At 35.8% G+C, this 12,954-nt stretch overlaps 2 protein-coding genes across 5 annotated transcripts; one reads left to right on the top strand and one right to left on the bottom strand.

Moving 5' to 3' along the window:
• Positions 1 to 388: 388 nt before the first annotated feature.
• Positions 389 to 4,941, bottom strand: LOC108219890 (uncharacterized). Of its 4 annotated transcripts, none has more exons than XM_017393457.2 (13): positions 4,619 to 4,941; positions 4,124 to 4,212; positions 3,889 to 4,003; positions 3,558 to 3,782; positions 3,389 to 3,471; positions 3,208 to 3,308; positions 2,690 to 2,813; positions 2,447 to 2,601; positions 2,177 to 2,313; positions 1,918 to 2,088; positions 1,587 to 1,811; positions 902 to 1,135; positions 389 to 813 (listed from the first exon to the last, which is right to left on the bottom strand). In XM_017393457.2, the coding sequence occupies exons 1-13, from the start codon at positions 4,715 to 4,717 to the stop codon at positions 679 to 681; spliced, it is 1,893 nt and encodes a 630-aa protein (XP_017248946.2). In that variant the 5' UTR covers positions 4,718 to 4,941; the 3' UTR covers positions 389 to 678. The 4 variants fall into 4 exon arrangements, with proteins under 4 accessions (XP_017248946.2, XP_063950514.1, XP_017248944.1 ...); XM_064094444.1 differs by having other exon boundaries at positions 4,124 to 4,164; XM_017393455.2 differs by lacking the exon at positions 4,124 to 4,212 and having other exon boundaries at positions 3,889 to 4,008; positions 4,619 to 4,940.
• A 2,951-nt stretch (positions 4,942 to 7,892) lies between these two features.
• Positions 7,893 to 9,035, top strand: LOC108220854 (inositol polyphosphate multikinase beta). The gene has a single exon (XM_017394733.2). It carries the CDS (start codon positions 8,075 to 8,077, stop codon positions 8,921 to 8,923), a length of 849 nt encoding a protein of 282 aa, XP_017250222.1. The 5' UTR covers positions 7,893 to 8,074; the 3' UTR covers positions 8,924 to 9,035.
• The last annotated feature ends 3,919 nt before the right edge of the window (positions 9,036 to 12,954 follow it).

Genomic DNA, 12,954 nt, shown 5'->3' with positions numbered 1-12,954 from the left:
AATGTTCCACAAAACTTTGTCTATAAGGTCTGGTCAAATATATTTCTTAAATTAATTTCAAACTAGAAACTTTAAAAACAATAAATAAATAGTACCATAAGTTTTTCGTAACAAGTAGCTGGCAATTCGGCTAAAATTTTCTACGAAAGTAGCTGGCAATTCGGCTAGAATTTTCTAAGCTGATATGCAATTTTTCGATCGAAGTTACCCAATTTTCTCATAATAACGTACTGGAAAAAATATTAATTAAAACATGCAATCTATGGTGTTTCATTTTGGACCATCTGCAAAGATTTATAAATTTCGTGGATGATATCATCCTATCCTGCAATATGATTTGACGAATTACATCACGCTCTTTCACATTCAAGAACAAATTTGAGAATAGTTTAAGAACAAATTCGAGATTCATTTAGATTTCACGAACAAATTCAAGAATCGTTTTAAGCCTTCGGGAGATTCTCACAACTAAGGTTGCCGCCTCCAGACAGAAAATGGGTGATTATTTTTTTGCCACCTTTGATGTTTCCAACTAGTCCATTAGAATTTAGAAGGCTTACAGCACAAAACATGGCTTCAAATTCATACACGAAATACAAACAAAATTTCACTACTCAAGCGGTTGAGAAGATGATTTAAAGGTTGAACTATCATTTTTGATACTCTGCAGTTTTGTCGTCATCGCAGCTGCCTGGGAGGAATGATATGCTTGGGCGGATTTGGAATTGAATCATGTGGACCGAGATCGTCGATTGGTGGGCGCTGCTTGTGATGGTCAGTAACTGACTGATAAACCATGGCCAGTGCCAGTGCCTGCAATTGCCAAAAGTAGTTGGTGGATATAGCCATATAGTTTAAGAGCTCCCTGTTGAATGCACAGGAGTATGGACAGAACGCTTACAATGTGATCTCGATCCGGAGGTGCATATATACCCGTTGTCACTGTTGTTTTCCTTCGTGTTTCGTTTGAAGGAGGGTCAGATATTTTTTTAAATCCAGTAGGAACTACCATAACAGGCAAGCCTACTAGATTTCCCATGCATACTTTTTCCCAGTCAGTCACATTACCGATAAATGCATCAACTTTGAAACTCTCCCTTACCTCCCTTATTAATTTACCCCGCGCCCTTTGTGCCTGTAGAAACTCATTATTTCAGAAAACTCAGAGCTATTTAGTACTAACAGAAATATATAATGGTAACAGGGAATACTACATTTTCCATGATAAATTCATCTACGAGAAACATTTCCAGAACCCATAGCACCCTCTCTATCCCATAAAAAAGGAGATTTTTTCCAAGGATGTTACACTGGATACTGCGGCTTAACTTAAACACGTGATATATATAGAATAAGTAGTAAAGATGTTAAATTCTAATTTCTAACATGCCAGTTAATTAGCTTGCAACTCATGTCAAAATCGACATTGTCTTGCGAAGTCATGTACCCCAGTAATATCACATGGATACCATAGCATCATCATCCAAGCTACTGAAGTACGTGAGATATAAATAAGTACTCCTGTAGCCAAAGTTGCAAACAGAGGAACCTCGATTTTTATAATCTTATATGATTATAATTTATACCTGAACATAATCCACTGCTGTTACTACACGTGCACGACGAACTTCAAGAGGCCATTGATCTTGAGCTTCATACTCGTCATCCATTCCAGTGCGCTGCCACTCATCAAAGTGAGCCAACATATCAACATCCATTGTGTAATTTAAGATACCTTGAACCGAGTCTACTGTATAATTGAGCTCAAAAGGGACCACTTTAACACCCTTTGACTGGAGAACATGAACAACCTGTGCTCAGTAACCAACATGACCACATCAGGTTCACATTGTCATCCATAGCAACTCAATCAAATTTCATAAACAATCAATAAAGTACTACAAAATTTTGAGTTACCTCCATGTCAGCATCCTCAAGATAACCAACAGTTAGCTTTGTTATGTCTACCATAAACGGATCATCAAAGAATATATTTCTTGATGAAAGATCATCCGGATCCTTTCCCCTGATAGAATCAAGAATAATTGCACAATCAGCTGCACTTCTACAAAATGGGCCAAGTTTATCCTGTAAATCATAAACAGACTCAGTTTTCACAGCAACTTAGCAAGAATAATGAAAACAGTATACACAACAGAGAGCGCCTCTATACTACCAGGCTCTCAGACAAGCTCATGACACCAGTTCGACCAACCGTGCCAAAAGTTGGACGCAATGCAGTCACTCCACAGCGAGCAGCAGGATACGTCATGGACCCAGCAGTCTCTGAACCAATTGCAAACGGAACCATTCCTACAAAAAAAAAAAAAAAAAAAAAAAACTTTGTAAGGATAACCAATAGCTTGATAACTTAATGTGCATACAATCTAAGCAGATAACTTGATGCTTTTCTCTGCTTTGAGTTGACTAAATTATAGAAATATACCTGCTGAGGTGCTTGAAGCAGGTCCAGCTGACGAACCGGTTGAATACTCCTCGATATTCCAAGGATTTCTCGTCCTACCCCCAAACCAAATGTCATCATATGCCAGTGATCCTGAGACAAGCTTTGCAACAAGAACTGCTCCAGCACTTCTTAACCTGTGATTTAAAGTAAATCCACAAACTTATCCGGCTTGAAATTTAATTCTGGATAATAAATTCGGGAGGTACTTGAAATTAGTTATACTTCTTGTAAACCCAAGCTTCACTGTCAAGAACTTGATCTTTGAACGATTTTGAACCCCAGGTCGTTTTGTATTGAGGTACCGCAATTATGTCCTTTAACCCATAAGGTATTCCATGAAGGGGGCCTGTAGAAACAAATTTTATATATTGATTAGAACAGTTTTGTCATTAAAAAAAGACATTAAAGGAAGAATGAGATAAACCAAAGACAGGCAAAGGACTGTAATGAATCTACTGATAATTTTTTACATTATCATCTTAAAAAAGGTATCAGGAAACAAGATAATTTGTCACTTTATAGGTCAAAGTTCTCAGATTCAATTCACCATAAACCCACCAAATTAGGGACAATAAATTATCGTGGGACTGTGTCTTCTTTTAAGAGACACATTTAAACTTTAAAGAGCCTAAGCAGTTGAATTCCAATTAAAATGATTACACCTTATAATTTTTATATAATATCTGATCTCAGATGTTGGTTCAAACCATGCTGCATAACATTTAAAAAATATTGCATACCTAAATACACCCCTTGGGACAGCAGATGATCAGCTTCCTTGGCTTGTTTGTAAGCTAACTCTTCGGTGAGAGTGACCACAGATTCAAGAACAGGACTGTATCTGAATTATACCACTAAGCAGTATTAGAAAACAATCTTGAGTCGCAAGATGACCCAGAGATTATACCATATCAGTTTTACCTCTTTAGCCTCTTCAAGAATATTCCAGTAAGCTCCTCGGATGAAATCTGTCTAGTCTTAATGAGTTGCCCAAGTTCAAGAACCTGCACTCGGATATGTCAAACAATGATAGGCGATTAATCATGAATCATTCACTAAGCCTGCTGATCAACCGGGAGAAATTACTTACACTCATGAAAGTGATATCTTCATCAGAACTTGGTTTCTGCACGCCAGGCACTGTAGGATATTTAAACCGTTTATTTGCACTTTGTGTTTCTCTAGAATCCCACTCTGGATTAAATGTCAAACAAGATGGGTTCTGCAAGCCTCCATTTTCAGAAGCAACCAGTTTCCTATTAGCTTCGCTTATCGGGATGTTTAACTCTCTCGCACCCTTTTCAATCTCCAGCATCTACGCAAAGATTGATATTCAAGTAAAATCCTAATACCAGAATCCAAGGCAAAGTACCCCCAAATTTCAAACCACAACACTATTCAAATTTCAAACAAAAGATTACCTTACTATCATTAAAGACGTCTGCACCCAACATCCTAAATCCCCTCTTAAGGCCGGCAGCTTTATCGTGGTCGTTTTCAGGTCTTTCATTTTGTTTTTCAGCATTAGTCATCCCACTGTCCTGATCGAGAAACACAAATAAACTATAACACTGCACGACGAATACATAAGAGTGGAACTACTTCCATGATATACATCACTACCCAATACGACTATATCATCGACCACTCATTTACCTGAACAAAAGGGTCCTGAAATTGCCATTAATTCCCAGAACCTGAATTTTTCGAGAGAACAATTTCCAACTATTTATACATGTACTCACCTGCTTTTACAAATGTCACACCACATTCATCGAATCTCACCATAGTGTGAAATTCTATAATCAAAACAGAGCTACGTCTATATATCACGATTCACAAACAACGCAAAGATGACTTTTAGATGAGCAAAATCACAAACATAAAATTAAATTTTAACCAATTAAATTAATTACTCTAAGGATTCCCTGAACCCACAAATTAAATAAATTACCCTATAATCAATAGCTCTAAACATAAATTTACAAGTTCATGATTCTTAAGGTCACCAAAACACAACAAATACACGAAATAAATCCACAGAAGAGCCCTGTATTTATGCTCACATACTAATTAATTAATTAATTCACTAATTAATTAATTTCAGCTTAAATAAATAGATAAATAAATTCATATGCAGAGAGATGTTACCATGTTGGAGGGAGCTGTAAGAACTTGACACACTGGCGGTGACTGTGTTGATGAAGCAACGAGAAAAATTAAAAGGAGAAAAGGCGGTGAGAAATTCATGGGCTGCCTCGAAAACCGTGCCGGCCACGTGGCATGCAGAGACACTAACGTTAGTTGTTAAGTTGCCACGTAGCTGGCGCTTAAGCTTTAATGCGTACAGGTGTTGCCGGAGATGGTACTGTGGTAATAAGGAGTAAAATGAGTTGTATCGGGTTACAAAGGTTGACCCGATTTGAGATACAGACGAGACGACAGAGTTGAACACTACGCACATTCTATGTGGAAACTGTACGGTAGTAGTTTAAAAGACGGACCCACAGGGATACTTTTGTAGTAGGATCTGAAACCGGGTGCGTCAGCGACAGTGACGTGAAAATTTTATGCATTTGGAAATTATTTTAAGAATTATTTTAAAAAAATGGATGTTTCTGTCACATGAAATGGTCAAAAATCATATCCCATGAGTTATTTTTAATTAAAACAGAGAAAATAACTATATAATAAAATATAGATGATAAATAAACTTGATAAAATCTAAATATATTATCATAAATATTAGAAATCATAATCTTTTACTTGGTTTTGGTAACATGCAAAAATAATGTTTAAAACTTTATAGATAATATTTTTACTACTTGAACTTATATTTCAAGGTACCTGTTTGATATTTATGGCCACTTCAGTGACCATCTTGATACCGTTTTGAGTTCAGTGACCAATTTGATACATTAAGCCCACTTCAGTAACCAACTTGATAATTAACCCCTATTTTAAGTGCTTTAATTCAGTAGCCAAACGCACAATAAACCAAGAAGTGGGTTTCTACGCTTTTAAGCCCAGAAGCCCGGTTCCCAAACACCCGCTTAGGCATGTCAACGGGTCGGGTTTGGACCAGATCAGCCTAAATCCATATCCATATCCATTTATTTTATCGAATTCGGATTCGGATCGGATCAGGACCGGATTTTTTATAGACCAATCCATATCCATATCCATTAGGAACACGGATCACGGATCGGATATTCGAATCCATTTAACTTTTTTTTTCTCGCTTAGATTTAAAAGTATTTTTAAAAAAATCATGTCAGTGATTCTTTAAGTTCAGGAAAGACGAGATTAAACGAGACACCATGGGGTAAGTAGCTTGATATGTTTTCATTCTATAAAAAAATCACAAACTAAGTTAGAAAAAAGTACACAAAATGGTATAATTTCCGGGATACTAGTGCTAGCTACTCTAATTTTACAACTCATACATACTAATACTATTAATTAAATGATTGATCAAACACGGTTACAATCCAGGGCTCACATAAATGGTATCCAGTGACTACTACAATTTAAAATATTTATAATATATATAATTTAAAATATTTAAAATATATATAATTTAAAATATTTATAATACACACACACATATTCCATCGGATCGGGTCATTAACAGATCAAATCACCTTAAATCCTTATCCGGTCCATTTATTATTGAATTTTTCTTATCGGATCAGATTTCAGATAGGATTTGTTTTTGACGAATCCATATCCGCTAAGAAGGCCCCGGGTCGGCTCGGATCAGATCGGAGCTCCGGTCCATTGACAAGCCTACACCCGTTGTATAAGCCTCCATAGAGGTAGTGACTAGTGATTGGCTTGGTTATTTACCTTCGCATGAAAGAGGTCGGAAGCAGATAATTTTTTTCGACATATGAGGATGAAATAAACAGGTGATAGTTCCTTAGTGTGAACCCTACACGAGGATAAAATTAAATAGAGTTCTCAAATAAGAGGTGAAAAATATCAGCCAAGCAAATGCAAAATCTTCATAAAAACCGGTGATATGTCTCAATATGAGCCCTACATGAGGACTATGTTGCCAATAGAGTTTGTGAAATATACACTGATGCATGTTTGCTACAACATTTACTAGATTCCCAGCCTTAAGCAGGATCGTTCTATATCTTTTGAGGGCTCAAAGGTGAAAAATGAAAATGAGCCTTAATTTTTTTTAATTCGCTAAATTTAATATAATATAACTTGTAGGAATGCAAACTCAAATTTTAGTTTACTTCAATAAGAAAATAACTTAAAAAAAAACCAAATGTTAACAATAATTCAATAACAATGAAAAACAACTTTGTCGAGTTAGTGTGTTCATTGGATGTACAAAACAAAAAATTAAACAAATGCATGATGATATTTACTATGAGTGCATGGGCAGCAGTTAAGAGATCAAGTGATAGTATTAATGATAATACACGGATTATAAATTTTTGGACCCTTAAATTTTTTGTGCATGGGCGGTCGATCTGGATGCCCTCCCTCTGGGCCGAGCCTGCCCTTAAGCAGTTTTGTTTAGAAACATGGAAGTTTATGTGGGAATTTGTCGGGAAAGTGAGTTAAATAATATCAGAACTGTCGGACAATCTTAAATTTGGTAATGATTATTTTTTTAAAAGTTGGTAATGGATATATTAATTGATTATACTTTAAATATAGCATGTTATTGTTTAGGTTATAAAAATAGAATTTATTATTTTAACATGGTAATTGATGACATGACATTTGCCAAAAATCCGATTTGACAAATATAGGGCATGTTTGGATATAATATAATTTAAGAGCTTATCAAGCACTATTTTTTTTTAAAAAAAATTTGCATACTTTCATAATTTTTTTTAAATATAAACCCTAAGACTAAGAAGGTGTTTAATATTCATTTGTGAAAAAAAAATATAGACTTATTTCAGAAAAAAGTAAAGTTTCAGGTACTTTTCTCCATAAATAACTCTTTAATTCTGAAAAATAAGTTTAACCAAACGGTCGCATAGTCATTCACAAGAGCTTGACTAAAATTACAAATAGAAAGAGAGTATAGTTGGAGTGTAATTCCAGCTATTTTTTATTAAATAATTTTTTAAAATCGGAGTCGCTCTAATATCCAATCGAAGTAGCCAAAATTGTTAAAAACTAATAACCAGCCAGGTCAAGAGTGTTTGGTATTTTAGTCCAGGAGCTTAATTCAAATACTAGCAGGAAGAGCTGAATAAATAAGTATTTGCATGTCGACCGTCGACCTAACTTTATGAAAAATGACAGAAAATATAGTAGTTGTGATTGTGAAGATAACATGTGGCGGGTCCAACCGGATGAAAGTGGTCTCAGAATCCACTAGTTTCACGAATGCTATTGGCTTACTTTTTAAGCCACAGTCATGTTTGTTCTTTTCCTTCTTGATCTTTCGATTCTTAAAGCATCAAATACCTTTTTTAAAATCTCCATTTAATCATCTCTATAAATTGACAGCTGCTCTAGGGACTCAGTAAAGAAAAGGCTCAAGCAAGTTTAATGCATTTAAGTATTTAGCCAAGAACCTTCCTGGTTCTGCTTTTTCCGAAAAATAAGTACTTATTTTCAGAAAAGATGTTGAAGGCGTCGAATCATCAGGTTGCAGGGCATGAAGCGAGTGAGGGGAAGCTTGGTCCTGTTGTAGACAACTCAGGGCGCTTCTACAAGCCTCTTCAGAGCGGCGAACGTGGCTTGAAAGAGGTGGCCTTCTATGAATCCCTCAGTTCAAACAAAACAATCCCGAATCACATTCGCAGCTACTTCCCTAAATTTTATGGCACTAAGCTTTTAGAGGTCTCAAACGGATCTGCCATGCATCCTCACCTCATTTTGGAAGATCTCAACTCGGCTCAGCTCGATCCGTCTATAATGGACATCAAGATGGGGTGCAGAACCTGGCCTCCTGAATCATCAGAAGACTATGTGCAAAAATGTCTGCAGAGAGACAGGGGATCCACAAGCCTACCAATCGGGTTCAGGATATCTGGTCTCGAAGTGTTTGGTAGCGAAGAATCTGGTTTGTGGAAGCCTGACAAGAAATACATTAAGAGTCTGTCAGTGGATGATGTCAGATTAGTTTTGAGAAAATTTGTGTCTTCCAATGCGTGTGCTGATCCGAGTGTGAGCCCTGATTGCTCTCTAGCTTCCGTTGTGTATGGCGGTCCAAATGGGATTTTGGCGCAGCTTTTAGAGCTGAAAGCATGGTTTGAAGAGCAAACTCTGTTTCACTTTTATTCTTGCTCGGTTCTTTTTATGTATGAGAAGGGATCAGGGTCGGAAGGGAAGAATTTTAATGCGAAAGTGAAGCTTATAGATTTTGCGCATGTTTTGGATGGTTGCGGTGTCATTGACCACAACTTCTTGGGTGGGTTATGCTCCCTGATAAATTTCATCAAGGGGGTAACTGTCACCCCGAAGGATTAAGTACTCGAATCCGAATCCAGACCAGAACTTCTCACTGCTGTTACAGTTCTGAAGGATTATTATTGCAATGTACCTTCCTCAGTTGTTGAAATTGAACTATTTTTCACTATTAGCTTCATAATTGTTCTTTTAATAATTGCCTTCTTTTAAAAACCTTGATTCTGGACTATTGAAGAAACGGAATGTTGTAAATTTTGTAGATTTTATAGGATAAAAAGCCATAATTTTTTTAATAATTAACAAAGGAACTATATGAAGGGTGCAAATGGATGGATGTCAAGCTAGTAGTCCTATTTGACGTTCACTCATCCTCTTCTTGTTCTTCTTCAGCTTCAATTATTCAGAAGTCCATAACATCGATCTCAGCCTCAATGTCAAGAATTTTTTGGTTCTCCTTGGTGCTTTGCCCCATCTAACCACGGAGGGACATACCCTGCAAGGCTGCAATGCTCATGCCAAATCTTTCTGTACATCCTCTTGAATATCCATCATTGATAGCATGTCTGATATGTTCATCTCAAACACTGAAATTAACAGGATCCAGATTTGCAGAAAATATCATTGAAATCTCTCTGGTCATTGTTTCTTCTATCACATTCACAGCCAATGTCTTTAATCATTCCATGCGGTCCTCTGTCTTTAGTTTTCGCGATTTCTACTTCAGCCTCTCAACCATTCCTGTTCCGGTAAAGGCAGTTTCTTCGAGATCTTTGGACTGTAATGGCAAGAACCATTGGCTTTGAATCACCACCATCTTATAAAAATCTTGCTTATAATAAGAGTAGTAACCACCGTTCTTTTTACTCGAAGGTTAAAATAATAATTGAAAATAGGAAAAAAAGAAGAGTGAAGCATAAATTGTTCATCTTTGATTTGGATAAGAGAGGAGTGGTGCACACATGTAATTTTATAGCTGTTGTTCAATTCAAAATAAAGAGATAGTGAAGTCAAAAAATTTCTTACATATAGTCCCTTAACATCTCCGGCAGCTTCCCTATATGGTGTCCTAAACTATTAATATAAGGAATATGACATAAAACACTAACTCCAGCAGAGTCTTAACCATCCCTTAAAAAGTTAGTATGCCCACTTCATTACTCATTTTTAAGGATTGTGGAACCATTCTCCATACTATTTTCAAGAATAAAATATTCACTTCTCTCTTTCCCCCCTCTTTCCCTCCTTTCTCTCTCATACTTACAAGTTGAATATAATATTATAATAATAAATAGGGAATAGAAATAGGGAATGTTGTTGGAGTTCCATTCAATAAAATGTAGTAATCCCTTGAAAAATGAATATTTTATTATATATTTAGGGAACATGTTAGGACCCTGCTCGAGATGCTGTAACTTCTTTGTTGGGTCTAATCCCGCACGGCTTTACTTCGGACAACTCTAACAATCCTGTTTCATTGTTCCCTGTGACTTCTTTGCAATCTTTTAAATTTTAATTATATTCTCCAAGAAAATCATACTGCAATTAATACTCATCCTTTCGACAAAAATCACAGGACAACATCATCAACCTACTTGCAGAATTGGTAAGTTCCGTCTGTTAAACCAAATTACTCGACGAATTGCAGTTTATCTCACTCCTGATCATATATGCATTCAGGGCACAAATCATGAAATTGTATAGAGCTAAGCCAAGCCATCGAAAATGTGATTCAAAAGGGGAAAAAACACACACACGTGGCGCTAGTGAAAGCGCTGCTTCACTAGAAACTAACATCAGTGTAAAAACTGGAAACTACTAATACTCCAATCACCGCAAAATCAGTAATCCTGTGTCATAAGAATCACTAATATATGTTATGAAAAATCACCGATTTTTCTAGCAGAGAGCACTTTTTTTGCTGAAATCTGTGGAGGCGGCAGTAGTAAGAATCACTGATATATGTTATGAAAAATCACCGAATTTTCTAGCAGAGAGCACTTTTTTGCCGAAATCTGTGGAGGTGGCGATAGTAAAACCGATGTTTCATTCATAGAAGTGATTAACTGAAATACGGTTTCAGCTCGGATAGACCTAATATTTATTTATTTCATCGGATTCGGATCACATTAGTATCTCGGCTTTCTTATAGGTTAATGGATTTTCACATCACGATCTCGAATTAGATATCTGATTCATTTAATTTATTTTATAAAAATTGACTTAGTATAAAAGATTATTTATCATTATAATTCTTCGATATTTTAAAATACAATAATGATATTAATATTATATGTATTACTATAATTCGGTTAACTATACAGCGGGTATGGATACACTTCGATATACTTAGAACAGAGAGAATAAGGTGTTAGAGTGAGTTTAAAATTGTGACTTACGACTTAATATAATAAGGTGAGAGTTTAAATTGTTTGTTTTGATAATTTTGACTTATTAATGACTTATGAGTTATCTAAAACATAACAGAAAAATAAAAATAATTTATGAGTAATTCATGACATGATTAATTTTTATCAAAAAAATTACTGAAAAATAAAATCATTCAAAAAATATCTCAAAAATACCTTTTAATTTAAGTTAATTTTTAACTTTCAATCAATTTCCGACTTTAACCTAAACAAACAATTTCGACAAAAAGCTTTAAGCCCCGGTTTCAAGCGTGTGTACGAACATACTCCTAGAGTCTGTTTGTCTGAGTTTAAATTCCGACTTTTAAGTCATTTCTGATTTTAAACTAAAAATTATATGTTTGTATAATAAATCACGAATCGGCTCGTATAATATGTCAAATATCACATCTACTAAGAGGTGCACCATGTTGATGGGCACCGACTAAACTCAGCTGCTCGTAGTCACCCAACTAAACTCGGTTCGGGTGACGGCCCTGTAAGTCATCTTTTCTGACCAGATGGTCCTGAATGGCACGATATAAAATAATGGTATGAGTGTCACTTCAAAACGTTATTTAAACAAACGTTTTGCTCAAAACGCGCTTCACGTTTTCACTGCTCAAATGGGCTGGGCCTGTCAAACGTGAGTTAAAATCACGTTTTTACATATAAAACGTGAGTTATAATCACGTTCTCACTTTGTTGCAGACTCAAAACGTGGGTTCGTCCCACGTTTTGAGTATTTTTTTTTAATTTGTTTAATTTCAATCATAAATAAATCATTCTAAAACCCAAATATTAACCCTAAAATATTAAAAACTATTAATTTATATTTTTAAGTTTAATCTTTTTAATTTGGTCCTAAACCCTAATCGTCGGCCAATTTAATATACAGTACGAATTAATCATTCTACAACCCAAACCTAAACCCTAAATGTTAACGATTGTAAATTTATTTATTCCGCCGGTTTCTCGGCTTCAGGGCCTTCGGCCCTTCAGCCTCGCATTAATTAGGGTTTAGGCTCAAGGGAGTAGGGCCTACCGGCCCTACACCCTCTATCATAAACCCTAACCGTCAGCCAATTTGATATACAGTACGAATTAATCATTCTGCAACCCAAACATAAACCCTAAATGTTAACGATTGTAAATTTATTTATTCCGCCGGTTTCTCAGCTTCAGGGCCTTCGGCCCTTCAGCCTCGCATTAATTAGGGTTTAGGCTCGAGGAAGTAGGGCCTAACGGCCCTACACCCTCAATCCTAAACCCTAACCGTCGACCAATTTAATATACAGTACGAATTAATTTCAAGTATAAATAAATCATTCTAAAACCTAAAAGTGAATTCTGAAATGTTAACAACAGTTAATTTCAAGATTTTTTTTTATAAATTAATCAGTGAAACGTGACTTTGTATCACGTTTGAAGGTGGTAAACGTGACTGTAAGTCACGTTGATACTTATTCAGTAAATGGCAAAACGTGTATGCGTGTGCCGTTTTGAAAAATTATAAAACGTTACTTCAACATGTGTTTTGAAGTGCTAGTGGGGGCCTTTTTTCTGGACAGTGCCGTTTAGGGCATTATGTATTGAAATTGTGCCCCCGAGGGCCTTTTCTCACTCGGTTCACCCGGTCCGGGGTTATATTCAAATATTCAAATTATAAAATTAGATAATTTGTCA

Source organism: Daucus carota, chromosome 5, assembly GCF_001625215.2.
Source record: "Daucus carota subsp. sativus chromosome 5, DH1 v3.0, whole genome shotgun sequence".
Classification (NCBI taxonomy): domain Eukaryota; kingdom Viridiplantae; phylum Streptophyta; class Magnoliopsida; order Apiales; family Apiaceae; genus Daucus; species Daucus carota.
Note: the sequence above shows the minus strand (reverse complement) of the source record. Positions and strands in the feature narration are given on the sequence as shown.

Coding starts and splice junctions, on each gene's coding strand:
- LOC108219890 (XM_017393457.2), bottom strand. CDS start 4,717: ATGAATTTCTCACCGCCTTTTCTCCTTTTAATTTTTCTCGTTGCTTCA. Junction 4,004..4,123: donor TTCAGGACCCTTTTGTTCAG/GTAAATGAGTGG, acceptor CGATCAGGACAG/TGGGATGACTAATGCTGAAA. Junction 2,089..2,176: donor TGAGCTTGTCTGAGAGCCTG/GTAGTATAGAGG, acceptor TATGATTTACAG/GATAAACTTGGCCCATTTTG.
- LOC108220854 (XM_017394733.2), top strand. CDS start 8,075: ATGTTGAAGGCGTCGAATCATCAGGTTGCAGGGCATGAAGCGAGTGAG.